We start from the raw sequence: 27,185 nt of genomic DNA, 5'->3' as shown, positions 1-27,185 counted from the left end.
GAGATAAACACACATCATAAATTAGCTTTAATAGTAAAAAAGCACTGTTATACTTCATGGCCATGAACATTTTCAATTACTTATATAATTGTGCAATATATTTTTTGATTATTATGTGTCGATACTCGACAGCTCCATTATTAAAGTAGATGTATTAAAAAATCGCCAATAATTCACTGTATAAGTACCCTTAATTTGAATTAAAACATAATTTGAAGAACGTTAACGTAGTGTTTCACACTGCCTTTAATCTTAATGGTAGGTAGGGGGCCCGCCAAATATCCTAGCCTGAGGGTCCATTTCAGGATGCAGGGACCATGGTGTAGGTACACTGAGTGCAATAGACAAAAGACCGATAAACGAGAAATTAGGCTGTGAAGAAGAAAAAGAGCCTATGGGACTAATAATTGACATTCTCCTCCTTTTGCCCCCCCCAAAATTAAATCCTGGGTGCGCCACTGAGCCTACCTCACTTACCATTTTATGAAATGTTTTAAGTGTTCCGCGTTAGAGCGGAGCACTGGAGCAATGAGATTTTACCCGGAGCACCAAAAATTTGTAGTGCTCCACTGCTCCGGTTGTTTTTTTATTATGAAATTTTCGTCCTAAAATCTAATGAAAATAGTATATATATTTTGACACTTTGCAACACTGGAATTATTTGAAATATGGCATCACTGCCGAGTGATAAATGAGAGACTGCTGACGGTTTTGTTGAAGTAATAGAATTAATAATGAAAATGACCGATTACTTTAAAACTACTTATTTACTCTTTTCTTTTTTTTTTTTAATTTATATATTTATTTATTTTTAAGATTTGTATACATATAATACTTATTAAATCTTTTTACCCGGAGCGGAGCAGACCATGGAGCGGAGCTGGAGCAAGTTTCAGGTCCCGGAGCGGAGCAACTCAAAAAAGGATCCGCTCCAACGCTCTGGTTCCGTTCCGCCAAACAAAAAATGTTGGGAATCACTGACTTGAACAGTACCTAGATAAAAAAAATGATCAATGACTTGTCGAAATTGTCAATAGCCATAAGCACTTAATAACCTACCAATTTACAGATCTCAATCTTGATTGACGTATAATGTCTATAATACGTGTGACTAGAGCTTGTGATCTTTCGACTTTTTTGATATCTCAAGATTCGATAATTCAAGAATATTTGTTTTCTCAAAAATTTGAGATTGGTTATTTGATTTCTTGAGAATTAAAAACAAGTCACCGAGAGAATAATAACTTCCGTTCAGAATGTAAATAGTTTTAGGTTTTTTTATGTTAGCTAACAATTTCTCAAATCGAATTATTGACGGTTTCTCGAAATTATTTATTTATTTTTCGAAATTCGATATTGGTCGTTTCTGATTATTTCTCGATCACAACCTATTTTTAAGTAAAGAAAAGTAAGTAAAATAAAAGTCAATAAATGTTTTACTAAATATTTAATGTGTAAGTAAATAATATGTAAGTACAGAAAAAAATTGGTAGGTACCTACCATATCCATATTTTTTAAATTTATACATTCAACAAATTTATAGGTAGGTGGCTATTAATGTGTAGGTACAGTTATTAATTTGGCTGTTGATAATTTTAGACATTTTGCTTCAATGATGATTCATTTTATCAAAATTTTTAGGAAATTAACCCGAAAGATTCTTATGGCGATGCAGGTGATTCATTTAGGTGTTGGTGATGACGCTGACACCATTCAAAAGTGATTTCGTCTTGGCTACAATGCCTTCCTCTACCAGTTCTATCAATACTAATAATTAGCTACTTATATAACGGCTTTCAAACTCAATCTCACTACTAATTAAAATAAGTACTTCTTACATTATTGTGACTAATTTCTATTAATTGATAGGTATTAACATTATGATATTTTAATTGTAACGCAAAGCTTAGTAAAATTATGTATACGTAATGTACATACCTACTCGTATAAGGTTTTTGGGTTGTTCTTCCTTCTTTCGGCTCGTTGCAGAGTCCGTTCTCAAGAGTCATCCATAATAATGACATTTTAGGTATTGTCACCCCCTATTTGCGCATTGACACATTTCGTCAGTAAGTCAAGTCTAAATAACGTTATGTTTAAAACCCCCTTCCAAAACCATTAAAAATCATTTCTAAACGCCAAAAATGATTAACTATAATATGATATTCTCACGGAATGTGTTATTCTCAGAAAATTATGGTTAATATTTTATTGGTTTTGTTTTCTCCCTTATTCCCATCATCGCAATTTATCACATATATAAGAACCCCTCACTCACATTAGGGCGTGACGTCATATATGGATGATAATATTATAAATGTGTTATTAAAATTAATGCCTTGGGGTAAATTTGACCCAGAAGTTTTCAGGGGTTGTGATGAGGCCAGGTATTAGCTCGGGAAAAGGTACACCTTCAGCTGCTGACACGTGGAAGTTCTGGAACAGGCCAGCTGCCAGTAAGAACATCGTCTGCCGTGCGAAAGTTTCTCCGGCACACAATCGTTTACCTTTCAAATAAAAACATACATAATAATTATCAATATAAAATGACCAACGACGAAGAGACGCAATAGCGAAATATTTCAGATACTCACCAAGGGAACTCTCCCAAAAGTCATCAGAAAATCCTAAGAACACTTTGACGTACAATACGTTCATTGGCAGGACTTATCTCCGTGGAGAGACAAAAAACCTTTTTTTTTGTGGAAAAATGGAAACTAAGATATTAATAATTGTCAATTTATGTTTTTTTTATTGCATTTTCTTTTATAAAAAGTAGTATTTTTTCTTTCGAGTTGGTAGTTGACAATTATGATTGTTTGTATTTTTTTATTTTTCGGGATTTCGGGATTCCAGCCATTCGGGATTTCGACCTTCGGGATTTCGTCCGGCTCCCCCGCTTGCGGTGACGGTGACACACCATGTACATTCGGCGCTTCTCCCGCTCCCTCTGACTGCAGACTGGCGCATTACAAACTTCGTGCTGCAAAAGCAGACTTTGAAACCATGGTGCAACAAGGAATATGCCGACCGTCAGAGTCGGTGGGCCAGCCCTCTACATTATGTTTAAAATTTGTGGCGAGAATGTGGGGACTACCGGGGCTTGAAAATTAAACTATTATCCTACAAATCTAATAAAATTGTAATATTACTGTCTTCAAAGCTCCACGGACAACGAGTAATCTTATGATCTCAATGCTATACGGTCATATCTTTCTGGTAAGACAGCTCATAAGCGAACAGTGTTACGGTGAAATGTATTACGTACAATTCAAACAAAGAGTGCAGCTTACAATGAAGAGGCCGGTCGTACTTCCTCTCTGATGACGAAGACAGCTTCGCGTTATGCAGCTTTCCATTTTGAAGAAATGAGATATTTAAAATCAAATTTTGTTTTGTATCAAAATTTTATTACTTTTAAGACTCGATGCTGGGTCGACTATAAATAAATATAAATAAAGTAATCTATGTGCATCCACCCATTTGTAGTGTGTACTTCATTATAGAAATTTATACTAACTGCTTTTAACTGCTTTATATATAGTGAAGTTTAGAGGTGAGACGGACGTTATCGAGATCGGACACTCACAGTTGTGACTCTTTCAAGTAGGGACGTTTGACACGGCCCCAAAATGTAGGCCCTCAGCCGGCATTTTTCCTTAATAAATTGGTGACGTCACAACTTTTCGATCCGACCGTGAATGTCGATTTTACTTGAAAAATACGTGCCCAATCTCTAAACAAAGTTATTGTGTATTGAGTCCCGTAGTACAGTCTGAGTGACTTATAGCCCCTCAGAATGAACTACGGATGAATTTTCTTTTAAGGGGACCAAATGGTCTTATAAGGTGGAATGTAAGTAATTGAAATGTATAGGATTAAGGTTAAAAATAGATAATAAATTGTAAACGACTTATGGGATATCATTTGCTAAACATTGTAAATAAATGTCCATTTGTATTTAATCTGATTTTGAATTATATAAAAATAAATTTTATTTTTTTCAAATTTGGCCTCGATCTATTTGCCGACGCCAAAGTAAAATAACTTAAATAAATAAATTATGATATCAAATATTGTCGTATATAAAATCTAATGATTACGTTTTGTAAGTACTGATTACACACACTCAATTTAAATAATAAATTAATATTTTGAATCGTAATAAAAAGGGTACCAATTTAAGTACCTACTTTTGTAAAAGTTAAATGAAGGAATTTCGAAAATGGAAATTCTGACAATGTAAGTCTAAGGACTCGGTTGCTCTCCTAATTTACAAATAAAAATTATTCTTTAGATCTGTCAATTAACCCCGACAGATCAATATTAAATTACCCGAAATAGGTAATTTTCAAACTCAATAAATGAAGGCTTGTCATAGAAATTTTGATTGAAACTAATGTTATACCTTTAAGTTGAAGTGTTCTATAAATATAATTGAATAAATTTTAATCGCAACCCTTTCCGATTATCCGTAATTAGCCCGCAAAAGTCCTGCATAAAAGAAACGGACAAGTTTGTTTTCTGCCATTCTCTTTGCGAATACGTAGCCAGTCGGTAGTTTTAATGATTCACGCCTCTGTTGCGTATTATTTTTAGCGAAAATATTTTCATTTTTCCTTTCCGTTAGCTCGATAAACGAACTAACAGATATTTGGACAATTTGTGTCAAAAGCCCTATAAGGACTTTCACGATTGTTATCAAACTTGTACCGCCTATAGGTATTAATTAAATATATATTTTTATTCAATTGAATGATCATAATTTTCCGGAAAAGCCGGGAAATAAACGGCTTTTCTATGATTGGTCCGAAACTTTGGCCATTAGCTCTGTGGAGAGATAGAACGGTCTCCTATTGGTTCATATTTCGAATGACGTCAAAATCTCGGGTTTTTCCCGCTGTGGGTCTATATAACGGCCTGCATTTTATGTACCGTTAGTAGTAGTAGTCGAGTAGTCGATCTTCTCATATCACCGTGAGGTTGTGCCTGAGGGCGCACCAAATTCACATAGTTTTAATTATTTTCGCGAAGTAATTCGTTTACGAAGATTACGTCCGACGTGTCACGAGTTGAAACGTCATCGTAAGCGACACGTGGTTCGGGCTGTCAGATGATATAGTAAACATATCGTCATAATACGCGTCATCTATTCGCGATCTATTATATATATAAAAGGAGCATAGCTTCTTAAAGTTTACGGTCGGCGACTCTTAGTTATAAGTGTGTAATCGTACATTAATTAAACATAAAATAATTATAATTGATTAACTTTATTTAATAATTAATTTAAATAAGATTATAAAATAATTATGTAATTATTCGAAATTAAACTAAAGTGTATAATTGTCGATTATAATTAATTAAAAAGAAATTAAATTTGTTTATCGAGAATAATTTAATAAATAATTTGAATTGAATTACCAAAAGGAGTTTTCATTTTTATTTTGAAAAAAAAACAATCAACGAAACATTTCATGAAAAACATCTAATACTAAGGGAAGTGACAGATAGTCAGCTGTCTTTGACGTTTACGTAAATATTTACGAAAATAAGTTCGATCTGAAAGACAATCAGATAATTAATAATCTAGGTGCTAACCTATCGCTAGGTAGTGGTCCTAAATAACATGAAGTTAAATAATAATGATCAAGTGTATTCCAAAAGTGTCAATCGAGAACTTTAGTTGATCACCCTCTCCCCGAATAGTATCGAGCTAGCCAAACAAAGGTTCTTAATCGGTCCGAGGGCAGGACCGGTTGTAGATAAAGTACCTTTGAGACTATTCCAGGACCGGGGTGAACGTCACTTACCTGCTCCAAATATAAGCGATTTGTCTTTCTTCAAATCTAATCGCCCATTTTCATCCAAGAATCTTTCCGGTCGAAAACTATTTGGATCATCCCAAATTTCCGGGTCCATGTGATAGCTCCAGATGTTTGCCACCATCATAGTGTCCTGGATAAGGAGTATAAAAGATTTATCGTTTTTAATGATGTGTAGGTATATTTAAATTAAATTAGTTTATCGTAGTGAGTAGGTAGGTACCTACCTAAATGATCCAATTTTTCAAATCGAGGCCAAAAATGTCAAACGTAAAACATCTGTTTTAGCGTAATCAAAGAGTAAAAATTATACCTCATACACAATTAAAAAAATTAAAACAATGGTTTAAATAAAGTAGATATTATAAAGACTGAATTCCCCTTTTTACCAACTGTTGCAAACATGTCATTCAAAAAAATATGCCATTCATTCACGTTCACAAAATGACAGATTTTCTCAAAATTCAAAAGGTGTCTAGAAAATAGAATTTCAAAAAAATATTTCATAATTATATTTATTACAAGACCAAAGATCATAGAAGAATTTTGTGTTTTATCACTAATAAAATAAGTCATAAAATTAATGCAGGTCATCATATTGTATTTAGCATTGACTATATTTATAAGATATAAGCATAAGGTACAATAAGAAAATCCGATATAATATCCTAGATTATAAGAAGCTGTTTGCGGTGTCAAAAAATGCCATATGCCAGGAATGATACGAATTTTAAAAGCTGCTTATTAAAAAATGCTAGATTTGATAAGAATAATGCTGCCACTTTCATGTTATACGACGTATGGTAACATGGTTGTTTAAGTATTTTCTTGAGAGTTGATCTGCAATGATTTATTTCTTAATTATCTACTTTCAGAAAATGCAGTTTCTTATGGTTCTCGCAAAATTACTAACACCACCAACCTTTGGAATAAAATATCCATTGAAATTAGTGTCAACTTGAGCTCGATGTGGTAGTCCTAGTGGCACCAAAGGAACTATTCTCATCACCTCACGCAGTGAAGCTTCTGTGTAGGGCATCCTGAAGAAATACATACTAGAATAATTACATGCCAATAATATTGGAGACTCATTTACCAACCACCGTCAAACATTCAGCGCTCAAAATAGAAAATTTTAGGAACCGGAGCGCTCGATAATTTTCCGAAAATATGTATGTATCATATAAAAATATGTCTGCCAAGTACAGGCCGTCAAATAAAGTATTTATGAGTGCGTGGCATGCAAGATTAGGGCATAATGTGGTCGGCACTGCAGACAAAAATCGAAGTTTACGTCACGTCATAAATATTATTTTTTACTATAATTCCGACAATTTTCATATTTTATTACTTTTTAATGATTCACGAACTGAAATGCCATATTTAATTTTTCGACGAGACAGCGATAATGACAGGGATTTCACGAACAGGAGCTGCGCTCCTGTGAGTTCCGGTAAGTTTAAAGCGCTGGAAATGACATTATTTCGTTGACGGTATCTACTGACAAACTAACGTTGACTGTTAAATCTTGCATATAAGAGATCGTACAACTGTTATCGATTTGTTCGTTAAAGACACGTACCTACCCTCTTACCTAAATAACAAAAAAATCGTCAAGAGTCCCCATTCATTCAAGTAGGTACTGCTTCATAGATGATTAAATTTACCGCATAATCGACGAGTAGAGGTACCTATCCTTATCTTCAATTTTGCATACGAATCAATGATGCTGATAGCATTATTTTGTCTATGAACATTCTCAACATAAATATTATTTATTTTATAACTGTCATCGTGATTGTAAATATTTGCATGCAGACAATATTATGTAGGTCAAGATTGTTTAAATTCTAATAATTATAAACTAGTTTTTTTAATCAACGAAAAATTCACAAGATGTAAGAGTATACCTATCATTTCTTATTGAACACACATAATTCGGAAACATGTCAGAAACACACGTTTTAAAGAAAATCTTGAAAACAATACGGGATGTTAGTGTGTTTCTGAGATATGTCAGTGTTATATCCATGGCTTTAGCCTGGGGCCCCGGGCTCAGCGGAGCCCTGGCGGTGGGACGACCAAATTTGTGAGATAAACACACATCACAAAATTTCTCGTATAGTTTAAAAACATCGTAGTAAAGTACTTTAAGAATAATAACATTTTACAATATGCGGTGGTGCGATGCAATTTTATATTATTGTGTGTCTCTGTGTGATAGGTACTCAATTCAGTGGATGTAAAAAAAAATACCAAAAATCGCTAATTTTACTCTGCAGAACACCATTTGGAAAACGGGGGCCCACTTCAGGATGTGTGGGCATGATTATGTATATACATACTAAATAATTGTTTAAGAGTTTACTTCACAGAGGCGTACCCCGCAGTAGAAACAATTAAAGGACAGTTTATTTTTAATAGGTCAGGGATCACAGTCGACGAAATGAGGACGCGTCTTTGTGAGGTAAAATAAGTATACTTAGGGTAGGTAATCACACCATGTTTGTATATTATTTATCAAGATAGGTATCTTACTTATTTCTATCGTCAAGGTTCGGTAGTCGACCTTGACCAACCACGCTATCAATCTCTGCGTGGATCTTGTCCTGGACATCAGGACTCCGCAGCAGTTCGCGGATCAGCAATGTCAGCGTAACTGCGTTTGCTGATGATGAAGGGAACAGGAAATCAATTCCAATCATTATCAATTGCTCCTCTGTAAATGGAGTAACGAAATTCAATAAATTTACCTGTACGCTTTTATTCATTCATAATAATATTCATGCCCTATACCCAGGAGCCTCGCGACATGTTCCAATTAGGCCTCACACTTCCTAGAATCGGCCCTGGTGCTATGATCTATAAACCTCCGCATGATAATATGCTCTCCATAATTATTATTACAATTAAATTAAAGTCACATAAAAATATTATCGATCAGGCTTACTCTAACAGCAGCAAATATATGTACTCAAAAACCTAGAAATAATGGTCGAGATTGTATATCTGAGATCAACCATTAGTGGAACAGGCAGATATGAAGCAGAGATAAGAAAGCGCACACAGTCGCAACAAATTCGATGACTCATTCTACCACCACATGCAAGGATCGGGGAATTTCAATTGCCACGAAAATTATGCTTGTGCAAACATTAATGTTCTATATTTTTAGACGCTGTTGATTCGTGAACCATGGGGCAAGGGAGCGGAAGGCAATAATTGATGTCTTCGAAATGTGGTGTTGGCGCCGAATGCTTTGTATTTCTTTGGACAGTATAGGACGAACCAGTCAATCATCCTGAGACTACCGATAAAGGAACGGCTCTTTACAATAATATGATTGAGATGCATTCTGCAGTTTTTTTTGACATATTGTTCGGCGCGGACCGGATAAACTGAAGAGACTGGTATTTTGTGTAGCCTCCAGGGAAGGAGAAGCAACGGAAGAGTGTCGGTGCGGTCAACTGAAGGAGCTTACTGGGGGCAGCATTCTCTCTGCCCCAAGAGAAGCAGAGAATCGAGAGTGGTGGAAAGTCATGGTCACTCAGAAGATGACGGAATTTCACGATCGGGAACAACCAAGAAGAGACACATAAGTACATCTTTTTTCCAATTCAAAGAAAGTAGCAGGTTTTTGTGAATTGCCACAGTATCCTGGACGCGGGCTACCGGAATACCATGTGATACTGACTGATCTAGATATTAAACCAGGGGTAGTCAACCTTTTTATACCTACCGCTTTATGTATCTCTGTTAGTAGTAAAATTTTCAAACCACCCACCGGTTCCACTGTAATGGTGATTTATAAATTAGGGAAATAACTTTACTTTATAAAGTTACAAGTTAAAGCATATACTATTAATTACTTACCAAATACTTTATGTCAGACTTTCTCTAAGTTTGGCAGAATAAATCTTTATAAAACAACTTACTGTAGTTAAATCTATCTTTTTATTTATACTTTGCATACCTACATATGCTCTTTTGTTTGCGGTCACACTATAGCGCCATTTAGTTTCACTTACGTAACGTGAACTAAACTTATGTGAGGGCTATAATACAAATAGTATATTTTCTGAAATTTAAATTGTCACGGGAAATTTTTTGAAAACATAATGAAAATGTTTTTAAAATCTCTACCGCCTACCATGAAAGCTGGATCGCCCACTAGTGGGCGGTAAGGACCAGGTTGACTACCCCTGTATTAAACAATCAAATACTTGCCTGAAAAAGTGGAATCTTCTTTGGTTTCATTCTCTTTTCTCATGATCCTAAGATACTTGTCGAAAAAGTTGTCATCGTACTCTTCTGAAAAATTTCGCTTACATTCATCAACAATGTCCTGCAATAAATACGAGTATTTTTAATACATCATAATAATATACAGTAACTGAGTAACTGATGATGTTCTTTGAGAGGATTTAAAAGCGGGACACGAAGCAGTTCAAACCAGTCATATAATTATTAGGATCAACAGCTAGGAGGTACCTAATAGTTTTTAAAAAAGAACTAAAATTATGATATCACAATATGATATTATAGCTGAGTTTTCCGCCTGTAAGCCTAGCAGAACAATCGATACCTACTCATTGGTTGGTCGCTCCTACACGACAAAATCTCATATTTTGTTCTTTAATTTGCCGCATCCTCACTATTATAATAGTATGTCACTGTTAAATCGATAGTTTTACGTTTTGTAATTTTAAAATATCTTTAACTCTAATCTCAAATAATATAATATATCTACCTATATAATTTATTGTAAATATACTAAACATACCCTTATAAAATCCTTCATGATCTGATTTCCAGCGCAAAGCTGCTGGTAACCACTACCCTGAGGAATGATGTGCCTAATCCACGGTGTCATGCTTAACGCTCCACCCAAATCGTCTCCATTTCTTTGGAATAAGAGAGCAGCTCTACCGACGTCCCGTTGGCGGGACCAGGTTTCCGGACCTAGTGATTGGCCGCGGAATACTCCTAACAGTGAATTGATCAGAGGTGGATAGAGGGCGTCTGGCAGAAATACCAAGTCACGTTTGACAACGTCCTGAAAAATAATTTATGACATTCAGTGAACACACAAGAATTATACACATAATGTGACTTTACCAATCATTGAATATATAGGTTAATATCAATGAACTCATATTAATCTGACAGTACCTAGGTATTAGCCCATACACCCACCTTAAAATGCCTCAAAACACGAAATCTTGCGGTACACACCGCAGAACATCACAAGAATCGAAGCTGCCTACAAAGCCGACTCTCCAAGGTAACGATAGGCAATTCCAGTGACGTCCCTAGACGAAGTGCCACCATTGAGCAAACGTAAAAAGCCACCCCCTTTCATTTTTATTTTCAAGTTTTGTTAAGTAACCATTATGTAACCTAAACAGATAAATATACCAACAATCTTTAAATTTACATACACATCATCTACTGAGCTCAAACACTGGTGGTTTTAGGTACGATGAGGTTTGTGGCATGGACAGGTTTGAAGGCACCCTAGAGAAAAAATTGGTTGTGTTAACACAATAGACAATAAAAATAAATATTAGACTGGGTATCACAATAAAATAATGGTTTGATAATAATATGTTGTCGGGATTCAGGTAGGTATATTCCACGACTATTTTCCTAACTAAGGTGTCGATACTTTCTAATGATGTATCAGTATCGTCTGCTATATGGAAAACCGCCGTTGCTCTCAAAATAAGTAATATTTATATTCGTTCCTGAATTTTCCGCTCGTTAAAATGTGCCGCCCCGATGCAATGCACAACATGCCGACCCCCACGGGACGTCACTGGATAATTCAAACAATGATGTTTCGTTTGATCTACCTATCTACTGATAACGTGGTTGAAAAATTACATGTGGGATTTAAATCGATATTGATCTATGACCGATGGACTTATGTACATCTGCAGTATGCGGTCTCTAGGTGCATATTTTATTGTTACTATCTCTTCCCACTCACTTGTGAGACACTCCAAAGGTTAAAATGCGATTGCCAAAAATAAAAAAAATATCTAGGTAGGTACCTAGGTATATAATGAAAATTGAAAATGTATTTTTTTAAATTTAATGCTACGAAAAATAATGAAAATAATAAACGGTGACATGTAACAATGATCCACGCCTTTCAGATCCAGTGATTCCAGTCATAAAAGTTATAATAAGTATATGCTCAGAATAGAATATCAGTCAAATGCGACATTTCTTTTCCATGTAAAAAATGCGGTATAAATCGCAGTTCTCAGTTCCCAACAAATACGACGAAATATTCAACAGAATCCCCACTGCCTTGCGCTACAAAGAACTTTCCAGGATTTTTGCAACGTGGTTTCATAGGCCCTGGCCTAATTTAAATCAACAATACCCGATGAGGTAGACAAATTGGTTTTCAATAAGGCATTTTTCTCAGCCGGTACAAATTTCCTATGATTTAGCATCTAAGTAGAGTAGTTTGTGTGCCAAAGTTCTCAAAGAAACCTCAATAGTAAATGCAAGGTATCATATAAAGGCATCTAGAAAGGGGTCTAGGACGATTTGGCACCGCGAACTGGCCTCCGCCGATTGGCCTCCGGTAATTGGCCGCCGGTACAATCGGACGCCGGCCCAATTGGACGCCGACCCAATTCGACGCCGACCCAATTGGCCTCCGGGAGATTGGACGCCGCACAGTTGAATTAAATGCGCAAAGGAATAGACGTACGTTACGATTTGTTGGAGTAAATAAGCAAGTCAGTTTAATATGCTTCTATCTTCTCAGTAGTTGTACCCTATCCCGGCCCCCATCAAGGACCGGAGATTAACATCACCACGTCGAATCATGCGAATCCTTGTTAGCGACCTAATAATTGAGACGAAGGGGATGAGGCTAACGCCGGCGTGCCCCAAAACACTAAAGGATGATCAAAAGTCAAAGTCAAGTCAAGTCAAGTAGTTGTACCTTATACATTTCGCGCTTGCCACATTTTTAATATAGATTGAGAATAATTATTATGCCTTATGATGTTTATTAAAAGAAAATAATTCTTGCCTCGCTAAAACTTAAATTTGTGCATAATCAATTAATTTATTGTCTATTCATGGGTACTTATTTATATTTACAACAAATATTAAAAATAATGTTAGATGTGAGAATGAAAATTACATTATATTTCAGCGTTTTATCGACTTAATATTATAATAAAGCTTAAACATGTATAATATTATGCATAAATGCGTATTTTAAGATAGTATGAAATTAAAAACAAAATATTAAGTAAGTTATCTGCTAAGTATAAATGTTTCAGTAGTTTGATTGATAAACTACTTAGGTACTGGGTCCCGGACGAAATCCCGATGGCCGAAATCCCGAAAAATAAAAAAATACAAACATCAATAATTGCGCGATTTTTGCAAGAGAGACAAAAACCCATTTTTTGTGGAAATATAAAAAAATGTAAAATACAAACATCAATAATTGCGCAATCGTGATTTGCGCAATTTTTGCAAGAGACACAAAATCCATTCGTTCTACAAAATGGTCTCTCCTGAAAAATATTGCGCAATCGGAAAAACCCATTTTCCGCAAAAATGGGATTTGTCTCTCTTACAAAAATTGCGCTCACGATTGCGCAATTATTGATGTTTGTGTTTTACATTTTTTTATATTTCCACAAAAAATGGGTTTTTGTCTCTCTTGCAAAAATTGCGCAATTATTGATGTTTGTATTTTTTTATTTTTCGGGATTTCGGCCATTCGGGATTTCAGCATTCGGGATTTCGGCCATCGGGATTTCGTCCGGCACCCAGTACCTAAGTAGTTTATTAATCAAACTACTGAAACATTTATACTTAGCAGATAACTTACTTAATATAATGTTTGAGGCTTTCACGGTTGTTTTTTATCGTAGTATATTCTTGGGTTTTTCACCGTGTCTCCTTCTTCCTTCTTTACTCGACGTTTCGGGCTCGTTGCAGAGGCCATTATCAAGAGATATGTTTTTCATTTACATTTCATCATAAAACATATCTCTTGATAATGGCCTCTGCAACGAGCCCGAAACGTCGAGTAAAGAAGGAAGAAGGAGACACGGTGAAAACCCAAGAATATACTACAACTTACTTAATATTTTGTTTTTAATTTCATACTATCTTAAAATACGCAGTTATGCATAATAATATACATGTTTAAGCTTTATTATAATATTAAGTCGATAAAACGCTGAAATATAATGTAATTTTCATTCTAACATCTAACATTATTTTTAATATTTGTTGTAAATATAAATAAGTACCCATGAATAGACAATAAATTAATTGATTATGCACACCTTTAAGTTTTAGCGAGGCAAGAACTATTTTCTTTTAATAAACATCATAAGGCATAATAATTATTCTCAATCTATATTAAAAATGTGGCAAGCGCGAAATGTATAAGGTACAACTACTGAGAAGATAGAAGCATATTAAACTGACTTGCTTATTTACTCCAACAAATCGTAACGTACGTCTATTCCTTTGCGCATTTAATTCAACTGTGCGGTGTCCAATCTCCTGGAGGCCAATTTGGTCGGCGTCGAATTGGGTCGGCGTCCAATTGGGCCGGCGTCCGATTGTACCGGAGGCCAATCGGCGGAGGCCAGTTCGCGGTGCCAAATCGTCCCATTCCCTTTAGAAAGATATCGGTACAGTTCGGTTATGAGAAATACAGCGGAAAACATATTTTGAAAATACCTGATATACTGGATTATTTGTTAGTTTGGGTTAGGTTAGATTTGGTAAGGTTAACCTAACAAATAATTCAGTATATCGGCTATTTTCAAAATGTGTTTTCCGCTGTATACCTCATAACTGAACTGTACTCCACCTTGACTCTGTTGCATAAGAAATTTTTTCATTGATGGAATTGGTAGACGCGGTTACGGCCCAACAGTGACGTACCGTGGGGGTAGGCAGATTGAGCGTCGCTTGGGGGCAGCAGTTACTCAAAGGACGGCAAATCGAGGAGAATCATTAGGTTTATATAGAAATAGCTACATAACATTCGTAATATCGGAAATATCTTTCCATTAAAAAAATCAGCTCACTGGTTAGAAACAAATTAATGTATTAACTAGGTACTATACAAGTTTTAACAGGACATTTTTTTGTCGGATTTGCGATGTCTAGTTTACTTCCGTTGTCGTTGGACGTCACGTTCTTGGTGAACAGCAATGCACCTAATTTAAAAAATATCCAAATATGTTTGTAAGTCTCTCGCGAGTTTTGGAAGTTGTCAGGTGTATTTTTAAATGTACCTATCTGAAACCGTAGACTCACAATATTGTATATTGAAGCAGAGATGGCATTTAAATTAGATTTTTAGTGGTATATATTTTGTTAGTAGTAATGTATCCATACAACACATTTCTTAGATATTTGAATCATAAAAGGATGATAAAAAGTACTGTATAAAAAATGTGGCGGCATTTTGGCACTGCCTAGGAGCGGCATTTTGTCTAGGGACGTCACTGCGGTCCAAAGATAAATTTAAAAAAAATAATCAAAATAGGTACATTTAAAATGTAAAACAACGATAACCCCGAAGTAAATAGGTACCTATATCATTATTTCGTAGTACCTATCTACAACTATTCTTCTTCTATAAATCTTCAACTTGGGGATATTGGCAATGGACTTTGAAATTATCCACTCCTCCATGGCCTGAATATAAATTTAAAATTAAATTTTCTCACCTGGTCTTCATGGGGGCCTTTTCGCAAGAAGTCGATAAAAGCTGTTATTTCATCAGCAATAAGTTGCTCCAGTCGAGGACATCTTCGGCCGAAGCCCCAATCTCTCATGTACCGCAACGTAAATCGTTTTTGTTCGAGCCAGTACATTCCATCGGTGAAAAATATACCTAATCAATATTAGGTAATATTATCAATATTAACAGTTATTTAGGCAAACCTCAATCAACCAGTGGCGCATCCAGGGGGGGGGGGGCAGGGGGCCTTGCCCCCCCCCAAATATGAAAATCATCAGAATGATTTTACACATTGAAAGCGAAAGCCAATAAACTATACTTTGGACTTAGACAAACAACACGGCAAAAAATGATTTGTAATTCTCCAGCACCCTTTTAGGTAAAATTTCTTAGATTTTAATTTCTAACACAAAAATTTAGAAACACTAATGTCAGGTTTTTTTTAGAAACCTGTTCCCTAATGAAATTCTCGGTGTCCACCCGAATTCCGGAGTGGTATAGGTCATGGCTGGGGGGGTTGACAGGGCTCTAGCCTGGGGGCCCGGCGTGCCGGGTTGGCCAGATAAGTGAGATAAACACATAAATTAGCTTTAATAGTAAAAATCAGACGTTATTATACTTCATGACTATGAACATTTTAAATTATATAATTGTCCAATATATGTTCTGATTATTATGTGTCGATACTCGACAGCTCCATTATTAAAGTAGATGTATTGAAAATCGCCAATAATTCACTGTATAAGTTACCTCAATTTGAACTAAAACACAATTTGAAAAACGTTAATGTATTGTTTCACACTGCCTTTAATCTAAGCGGTGGATAGGGGGCCCGTCAAATACCCTAGCCCAGTGGTCGGCAAACTCATTAGTCAATAGAGCCAAATATCAACAGTACAACGATTGAGATTTCTTTTGAGAGCCAAATTTCTTAAACTTAAATTATATACTTACGTAGGTAGTAAGTAGGTACACTGCTAATTTACTTAATAAACTTTAGTTAAAGTTTTAAGTCCTAATTAAATTATAGGTAGGTACGCTGAATAAAACTGAATATAATACGTAATAATGATCTTATTTATTAATAAAAATTAAATTGTAAGTCAGGTATCCATAAAATTGAATCATGACAATGACTGACAAACTCAATGTAAATAATGGCCTTGCATCTCCTTGTAAAGTTTGGGTAAGTCAGGTTCGTATGTTGTTGATTTAATTTTAAGCACGATTCCAGGTTCTCATCAATAAATCGATTTTTCAATTTACTCTTGATTTCCTCTCTTGGAAATCTTTTTACTAACCACAAAACTTAAAAAATATTAACATTGTTGAAAGATTTTATTCAGTACCTAATCAAATGCAGAACATTATTTTTGTTGACTCTTCTCCTCAGCTGCTTTCTTCCTTGCATCAACGACAGAATATTTAGTGCAAAATTACGAGTTTTTAGTTGTAGTATCTTTCTAAATTTGAATGCGCCAATTTTTCCCGACACATAAATACAGGTACATAAACGCGAAGTCTCGGTATATTCAACATTACTTTTACGGTTATCCTCGTCCATTTTCTTTGCTTCTTCTTTGTAGCCATGTCAAATATGGCAGAGAGCATCTGTGGCAGAGAAGCAGTTTGAAAGAACGACTACAACGATACTACTACGACTACCCGTGTAAATCAAAAGAACATTTTTTTCGGTGGAATTTGGCACAAATATTGTGGCTCTCTAGACCAGTGTTCCCCAAACTTTCGACATCTGTGTACCCCTTCTATAATTTTCGTACAACACTGAGTACTCCTCGTCAAAGAAAAATGCATATAAGTACTTCAATAACAATCAAAATCTCTATATATATATAAAAATCTCGTGTCACGATGTTTGTGGTCGAACTCCTCCGAAATGGCTCGACCGATTTTTATGATTTTTTTTATGTATATTTTTTAGGTATGAGAATAGGTCAACAAGTATATTTCATACCACTAGGTGATTAGGGTATCTCTATCCAGAAAAATTTTCTTTTATTTTTTTGACAATTTTTTTTTTGTATTTTTTTATTATTTGGAATAAAAAAATACATATAACTCAAAATTTTCACTCTCCTACCCCCACCCTCCCATTTTTAATCACGATTTTATTATTTTTGTATGAACAAATTTAACCGTCGTTCGTATTTCAAACAGAACGAAATTGTTTATGTTGTTGAATGACAGATGGCGCTACGTCCGAGAAGAATTCAAGAGAAGCGTCGCGTCATTTTGACATTTCATTCGGCATATCACAACGCAGTGCGTGCAAAATTTTGTACGATTTATTTTAATTTATCTATTTTTATGTGCGTGTATTACAGTGCATAATGCCAGCAAGACGCAAGGGGGGCCATTTGGGCCGTCGAACGAATAATGCAACAAACATGCGAAATAGCAGAAAGAACAGACGAACAAATCCAACAAGATAACAAATACGTGGGTGTAAGCATCTCGCAATTGCGTGCATCTCAATCACAAGAGGCACGAGCTGAACGAAATCAACAACGACAATTGGAACGGAGCCAAGCGCGCCGGTTTGTAGTTAACACACGCAGAGCAAATGACCGACAACGCCAACAAGTACATCGAATATTTACATCCGCTTCGTTCCTTCGTCTCGCATTCGAGTACGAGCCAGATATTGAATATTCCGCTCATCCGAAAGTGCTGATTGGAGCTATGGACAAAGAATGTCCCCGTTGTCATGCGCTCAAATTCAAACATGAGTCAGCCGGGATGTGTTGCGCATCAGGAAAAGTGCAACTACCAGAAATTGAGATACCACCAGAACCATTGAACGGCTTGCTCATCGGCATGGTTCCAGATTCAAACCTGTTCCTGAAGTCCATTCGCACATTCAATTCATGCTTCCAAATGACTTCGTTTGGAGCAACAGAAATAGTTCACAATACTGCGGCAAATGGTCAACAATTTCATTCTACGTTCAAAATCAAAGGCCAAGTATATACCACAAAGTAGGCTCATTGCTGCCAATGCCAAACGAACCACATACATTTTTACAAATCTACTTCATGGGCGGTGAGGACATCAATCATGTGGATGCACATTACGGCTACAATAGCCTTAATTCGCCTAATGCCAGGCGCATTGTCGGCGAACTGGACGCCCTGTTGAATGAGCACAATGAATTATTGAAATTCTTCAAAGCACACATGCACGAACTGCAAAGTGACAATCACGCTATTGTCATCAATTCTGATAAAACACCAGCTGGAGAGCACATGCGTCGATTCAATGCGCCTGTTGTTGACGACATTGCTGGAATCATGGTTGGCGACCGCACATCGACGCGAGAAATCGTGATTCGAAGAAGAAACAATAATCTGGAGTTCATCGCTGACACACACCGTTCATACGACGCTCTCCAATATCCGATAATTTTCTGGAAGGGACAATACGGATATTGCATAAACATTAAACAACCAGAGCCTGTCACAGGTAATTCATTCATTATGAACATCATTACTCATTTTGAATTGAGAAAGTGAATGGTTGATGTTTTTTTGTTTTTATCGGCTGTCATCGTCTACAGCGCTCTATTCCTCTTTCTGTCATAGATCCCATCCCCACACACTTACGATACATTCGTTATTTTTTATTTAATAACCAAAATATTCACTAGAAATAATTTATATGGCAGAACAACGTTTGCCGGGTCAGCTAGTATATTTATATATTCCTTTTGTAGTACATAAACAAAATAATAATAAACGAAAAATAAAATTCATTCATAATAAAATATAAATAAAAGTTATATTATAAAAATAACATTCATTATAAACCATGAGAAGGATGAAATTATTTATGTTGAAACGACAGATCATCATACTTCGGTTCCCTGGTTATTAACTTTAATCAGAGATGCGTTTCCACACCCAAAAGACTGTTCCTTTTTTTTGACTTAATGTCTACAAATGCTGAAAAAGCAACTTCACATAGATATGAAGTTGGAAAAGGCAAGATGTATTTCAGGAATTTCTCTGTTGAAACTGGATACACATCGACTGTGTTTATGAAAAAGGGCGTAACCCTCGTTTTTTCGAAAAGTGCTTTTATTAGATATTAACAATGTATACAACTAAATACATGTTCTGTAAAAAGGAAGTAAGCCGCAAATGCGGAATATTATCTAAATTCAGGTTTTAATTGAGTTTTAATTAAGTTTTAATTTAAGGAAAAAAGCATTTACCCTCAATTTTAATGATTTTTTGTAAAAACTTCTTTAATTATTAGTAGATCAAAAAGATATTACACCAAATCATCAATCATCATGCACCCAATGTCTGTGACTATTTTTTTTTATTAATATTGAATCAAAATCATTCAAAAAATGTTTTTTGCCTCTCCTGTAAAATTTGTTCTGTGTGGGTTACACCCTTTTTCCTAAACACAGTCGACATGTTGCACTTGCAACCTAAATGATGTTCAAGTACACTCCTTATATATATTTTGCAAGAATCCGTCTGAAGCTAATAATTCCAACAATTGCTCTTCTTCCGCATGCGATAAACCTTCTAGCATAGATGTTGTATTAATGCTTGTTGCACCAGGCGTAGCCATAACCCGGTGCAGCGCGTACCCCCACCAAACTCTTCCCGTACCACAGGGGGTACGCGTACCACACTTTGGGAAACACTGCTCTAGACCAAGCGGGTAGCACAGCCGATATTATTTAAGTAATGTTTTAGCATACTTGGTACACATGTCCAGCATGGTCGCTGTTCACTTCCAATCCGCCAGTCGCTGATGACACGCTCAACGGTTACCGCCACTATGCCTCCAATTTAATAAAAACTAGAAGAAACTGTACAAATATATCGCGGTGTATTGTAAAAATATGTAAAAATATTTATATGAAGAAGAAAAAGAGCCTATGGGACTAATTTACATTCTCCTCCTTGGCCCCCCCCCCCCCAATAATAAATCCTGGGTGCGCCACTGCAATCAACCACAAATTGCGGCAATCTGTGGCTGACGGGAATGGGACGATTTGGCACCGCGAACTGGCCTCCGCCGATTGGCCTCCGGTAATTGGCCGCCGGTGCAATCGGACGCCGGCCCAATTGGACGCCGACCCAATTCGACGCCGACCCAATTGGCCTCCGGGAGGATTGGACGCCGCACAGTTGAATTAAATGCGCAAAGGAATAGACGTACGTTACGATTTGTTGGAGTAAATAAGCAAGTCAGTTTAATATGCTTCTGTCTTCTCAGTAGTTGTACCTTATTATACATTTCGCGCTTGACACATTTTTGATATAGATTGAGAATAATTATTATGCCTTATGATGTTTATTGAAAGAAAATAATTCTTCCTTCGCTAAAACTGAAAGATGTGCATAATCAATTAATTTATTGTCTATACATGGGTACTTATTCACTTAACAAAATATTAAAAATAATGTTAGATGTTAGAATGAAAATAACATTATATTTCAGCGTTTTATCGACTTAATATTACAATAAAGCTTAAACATGTATATTATTATGCATAAATGCGTATTTTAAGATAGTATGAAATTACAAACAAAATATTAAGTAAGTTATCTGCTAAGTATAAATGTTTCAGTAGTTTGATTGATAAACTACTTAGGTACTGGGTGCCGGACGAAGTCCCGAAGGCCGAAATCCCGAAAAAAAAATACAAACATCAATAATTGCGCAATTTTTGCAAGAGACTATATTGAAGCAAACAAAAATTTATTTATTGAGTACTTGGTTAGTTTACTATTCACATTATTTTATTAATAGTAAAAAAAAGTTTGCTGCTTTGTTTCAAGGCTATTAATATTTAAAAATTGTGGTTGAAAGATCCTGGCCTGGGGGCCCGCTTCAGTATCTGGGACACATGATAGAATCCATCTATCAATGAACGATGATGAATTTGGATTGACTACTATTGAAATTGATTGTGCTAAAACAAGCACATTCGTCGCACGACTCGCACGAAAATCAAATTAATTTAAAAATGAATATAATATAAGTAGTAAAATCTTGTTTATTTTTATATATATTTTTTCATTTTTAAAGGGGGGGGGAGGCGCCAAGATTAGATTTTTTTAAAGGGAGACATAGTAACATAAAGTTTGGAAACCACTGCTTTATTATGTATGTTTTGTTATAAAAAAAAAAAACAATGTAGCGGAAGCGATCTTCAGCATTTCCGCAATCATTAGAGTCTATCATGATTTGATTTATTGCGACAATGTCTCTTATATGGATTGCATTTGTATAAATAGCAAAGACGATCCATAACTCATCACTAGGCACACTACTCATCTCGAGTCCAGTCTCTCGGTTATATTTACATCTCGGTACATCGCCAGTCAGTTCAATAAGATAGTAAATCTCATCATAGAACATCCGTGCCCGCGATGATAACATCACTGTGTTATCTTTATCATTATATTTATTTATTATTGTATCGATAAATAAATTCTCCCACAATATTCAAGCAACTACGACTTTATCTTCACACGCATCATCATCCCCAAAGGCAATATTTTGTTCGACAAATTGGGTGAACCGCCGAAGCTCTGATACACGTTGTCCTTCTGAATCGATACCAAAAGATAGAAATATAATTATAAATTGCGAATGAATTAAATTCCGAGAAATACGGGAATAACATAAATACCTACCGAGTCTTTTGCCATCTGCTCTCAGTCTTCCCACAATCACGTCCATCCGCCCGTCGAACTCCCTTCGCACCAGGAGTTCTTTGACAGCATCAGCTCCGTGCGCGACCACCACAGCGAACTCGCCCAAATATAATCCCACCAACTTGCTCTTGTAAACGTCTGAGAGCCAGTGAAGGGCTTTTGAAGGAAACTGATAGTCGAGGGCGAGTAGTAACCAATAGCTTCCCCATATTGGAAGACGAGGTGGGCCTTGAGAGATAATAACGTTATAATATTAGTACGTATCAACCCAGTAGTAGCGCTCCGTCAGCGTTCTTACACAGTGGCGTATTTTAGTAGCGTCACAAACGCATAAGAAAAACGCCGGTATACGCGTAACCCCGTAAAATGGCGCCACTTTTTATTCAACTATGTACCTATGCGTCACATATACATTTATGTAAATGGAGGGCATTTGTCAAAATGCTTTTTTCTCTCGGAAACTTTTATCTTCATTTCTTAGTTTTTCCGAGCAGGCAATCAAAAATTTATTAACAATTGTCCGGATTTTTTCTCAATTAATGAACTCTACATCAGTGCAATATTGATCGTCCAAGTCTTACCAGCAGAGCTATTCTAACATATCACTTAACTCCAAAATCATTAAAAAAATAAAATAAAAGTGATAACTATCATAATAATATTATGTCGTACCCATGGCCCCCACATCCTGAAAATTTTACAAACTCAACTCCGAGTTCAGTGGTCAATAATTTGCCGAAACTATTAACATAGTTATCTAATTTTATGGATATTTTATAAAAACAAATGTTAGATTTTTTTGTTATGGTAGTAGCTATGCCTTATGATGATTAAATTATTATTTTCATGAGGCGGAGCGATTGTTTTGATTAGGTATTTCATGAACCGGAACGGCGCTTCCGTTAGTTTCGGTCCTTTCGAGGCTTGAAAAAACACCAACATAATTCCTCCAAAATCTGAAGGATAAATTCAAGATTTTTATAAACAACTTTTATAGTCAACTTTACTGTCTACCATTTTTTTTACTTCATACATTTAATTTTTCATTTGATAGGGTAAGTACATACCATCTTATGTTTTATTTATCATATAATATAAGTAATAACCACATAATTTTCACGTATCTATGAATGAATCATACATACAAATATCTATTAAGTTTTCCGAAATTCATAGTGTGGAGGTTTGTATTAACAGATTTTTGTTTTTACGAGAAATGGATGTTAGCCATTTGCTCAACCTATTAGGTCCATACTCTGACTCATACACAAATTGAAAACAATATGCGTATCTACTTGTCAGACCCAGGATTCGAAGCTGGGACCCACGACGCTATAGGCCGACGCTAAGCCGCGTGACCATCGTGGACTATAGAAAAGTGACAATCACAAAAACCCAGGCTTTGAAAAATCACATAAATATATTGTAACCGAACCGGTAGCCCCCGGATGTAAGGCCAGCGCCTTACGCTCTGGACTACGAGGGCTGCGTTATTCGCTATGATAAAAATGGTCTCGGTAGCTTAGTGACTATAACCCTCGCCTTATCTGCTCCCAATTGTTAGTGTTTCAAAATTACGTATGTGCTTTCAATAAAAACAATATTGCATTCATAAATCTTGTGTAGGTACATAATATTATATTCAGTCTGGCAGTGGCGAAGGGTGGAGGTAGGCTGTTAAGATCCGCCATAAATATTACACACTTAACTTTGTCAGTCATACATACTTGTTTTCATTGAAATAAGACTACATTTTACAGATGGTGTTGGTTAGTTTTTAAAATTCAATTAAACCCTGCGAAAACCAAGCCATAATATTTAATAATCAAAAAATACTCGTATATCTATAAAATATCTAAAATTATGCAATAAAATCATACATAAATTTGGATATTTTATAGATAGAATAATATTTTTTATCTATTATAGTTTGGTTTAGGCATAGCTTGATGAATTAAAAAAATGAACCAACAATATGTGTCATACGTATTCTTAATCTAACGAAAACAAATAAGTAAGAATGAAAAAATGTGCACAATTTTGTCATATCGCCTAAAATATACCAATATAATTATGGTTTGGTTCAGACAGGGTTTAATTGATTTTTAAAATCCAACCAATACCATCTGTAAATTGTAGTCTTATTTCAAAAAAAACATATACATTTGACTGAAAAAGGTTAATGTGCACTATTTATGGCGGATCTTAACAGCCTACCTCCACCCTTCGCCACTGCAGTCTGGACTCTTGAATAAAAAAATAATCCGTATATCAAAGAATAAATTATAATAATATTATTATGTACCATAATACCGACTACACAATCATATGCTTTACTTTTAAGAATGAATATTGTATTAATATTGTAAATTTATACATATTTCGTGGTAATACGTAAGTATGTAAGTAGATAAATAAATAATATAATATTAGGTATAATGTAGCCATTTAAAAAAATGTTTATGTACGAATAGGTATAAACATAATTAGCTTGCCTGGAGGAAAATTTGGAGGCCTGTCATAAGAAAACTTTATAAACGAATAAATAAGTAAAATCACAATAATTGATACTAGAATTACTGATATAATCATTGTCGATATAGGTTATTGATTTCCACAAATATTAATTAATTATGTATTAATTGTATTATTAAAATGTGTCTTCGAATTATCCATTTACAATAAAATTGTAAAAAATAGTGCATTAAAGAACACAGTTGAATTGGAATATGCACTAACAAAGAGATGAAGGATTTTAAATATTTATTTGTTTACCTAGTGACTTTATTCTGTCAACTGTTTAACGTATCTGCAAAGTATAAAACTTGTGGACAAGATATGGTGGTACATACATACGCATACTATTATGCCGGTTTTCGTATCACGATAAGTGAAACTACAATATCATAAACATAATATTATAATGATACCAGTCGAAATTAAAAACATCCTTAAAAAAGAAACTGATATTTGTATAAGTATCTATAATATTATATTGTAAGTATATAACTTATTTTGCTTTGGTGTGAATTTTTTGTTGTGTAAACGAAACATGCTAATCAAAATTATTTTGTCTAAGCAAGTACAATCGACTTCTTGGCCACACTGCACCAAATGTACAAAAATTTTCTGTGTAACAATTATAAACCATAGTGCAACAACTTGACCTTGAATTTGTGCATATTGCGATTTCTTTTACTGCGCACCAATTACATAAGGTAAATTTAATTGTTGTTACCATTATTATTTCAGACTACTCTTACGTGAAGCCTATTTAGCATCATTTTCTCTCGCTCGACGTCGTTCTAACTACGTCATAATAAATATTTTCTGTCAAAACTATCGAACTTCTCACTAATGTGGTATGTTTCTATCAAATTACATCACCCCCGTTTGGCGTGTCCCTACTTAAACCCAATGTAATCTAGATCGACAAACTCATCGAGTCCAGCGGATGCACATGGCAGCGAAGAACTAGGGAGCGAGAAGAGTGGACCAGCCAGGAACCAGCTGGTCTGATAACGATGAATTCTCATAAGTATAAAAAGTGATTATCGAATATATTATCGTTAATGCTGAGAAGTGAGGAATCCAATAAACAAAAAGATGACAAAGAGAACGGTTTATATTTTACATAATAAAGAGTCAGTGTCCAATTTACAATAATGACAATATATTCTATACTTTTACATTGGAAGTTTTAAATTTATCAGCCCGGCCCGCCCAACGAGGAGCAACCTCCCAGACTGCCGTTACATACAATATGCCTACAATAATTCTCAGGTTACAGCAAGCATTGTCCCCTCCCGGTGCTAAGCACCGGTATGGCCTTCTCGGAAGTGACTCACTGGTAGAACAGGTACCAATACTGGCTACCATATTATGCCTAGTTATGAAAACCTTATAAAACTGGGCAGTCAGTGTCCATTTGCGAAAGTGAAAAGATGCTGTCACTTTTATTTTTTTATGATTTTTCGTCTGGATTCTGGACTTGGAGGTGAACAAATAACACACCGGAATTGTGGTCGGAAACGACGAGTTTTATTTGCGTTAATATCTACTAAAGGTTACATTTTTAAACTTCATTTCTTTTATGCGTAGCGAGAGTAAATAATGTTTGCTCTCTGACTGTCTGCAGCGTTCTGCCGCGCGGCGCGAGTGGTACCAATGCGGCGTTGCCAATATTAAATTTTAGCGCCAGACATGTACAACGTTGCCGGTTTATTATTATTTATTTTCGTAATCAACCCTTACTATTTGTCGGCTTCGTACTGATTAGGGTTTCTCCAGATTCACAGAGACATCCCCAAATGGGGACCATTTGGGAGTGTAACAGTAGGTACCTAAATAAAATATAATATGAATATTTGTATACGTCGCAGGACGCAGTCAATCCTTGTTATAAGACCGTCTTACACCAATTTCAGCATACCTACCTAATCCCCGAAGAGGGTTCAATTTAGTCGATGTTAACACATACTCATTGTGTCAAACTATGGTGCGATTAAAATAATTAAACTATGCATGGTACTACTATAGACAAAGTTTTATAGCTGCGCAAAATGTTAGCTGATAGATAAGTAATAATACGATAAAAGTTGAACCCGCGCGTTTTGACCTGTGCACCTGATATTAGTCACAATAATGATAATATTATAATAAAATAAAAGATATTATAAAAAAGTATAACATATTTTCTAAAATGTAGGTCAACCGGTGGCATCTCGCCGGTCGGGCTAATATGTCGAAATACAATAAAATTACAATCTGTCAGTGGTGTCAGTCTCATCAAGTCATCACATCAGTGGCGCGTTTCCGTAACGCAACAGGACTGAATTGAGTTGTCACAACATTTAAAAGTGGGCCTCGAACATACAATAAATTTTAATGTGATAAGA

The 27,185-nt window shown here is 35.4% G+C and overlaps 1 protein-coding gene across 1 annotated transcript; it reads right to left on the bottom strand.

Annotated features, from left to right (window-relative positions):
* Nucleotides 1-1,430: 1,430 nt before the first annotated feature.
* Nucleotides 1,431-25,085, bottom strand: Cyp304a1 (Probable cytochrome P450 304a1). The gene is made up of 9 exons (XM_085952926.1): nucleotides 24,783-25,085; nucleotides 22,267-22,515; nucleotides 15,567-15,733; nucleotides 10,610-10,882; nucleotides 10,054-10,171; nucleotides 8,365-8,545; nucleotides 6,749-6,866; nucleotides 5,815-5,959; nucleotides 1,431-2,508 (listed from the first exon to the last, which is right to left on the bottom strand). Exons 1-9 carry the CDS (start codon nucleotides 24,877-24,879, stop codon nucleotides 2,333-2,335), a joined length of 1,524 nt encoding a protein of 507 aa, XP_085809052.1. The 5' UTR covers nucleotides 24,880-25,085; the 3' UTR covers nucleotides 1,431-2,332.
* Between the last annotated feature and the right edge of the window lie 2,100 nt (nucleotides 25,086-27,185).

This window comes from Rhyacophila brunnea, unplaced genomic scaffold (assembly GCF_057557595.1).
Source record: "Rhyacophila brunnea isolate RB1 unplaced genomic scaffold, BYU_Rbru_1.0 scaffold_10, whole genome shotgun sequence".
Classification (NCBI taxonomy): Eukaryota; Metazoa; Arthropoda; class Insecta; order Trichoptera; family Rhyacophilidae; genus Rhyacophila; species Rhyacophila brunnea.
The sequence above is the reverse complement of the archived record's forward strand: the minus strand, read 5'-3'. Positions and strand labels throughout refer to the sequence as shown.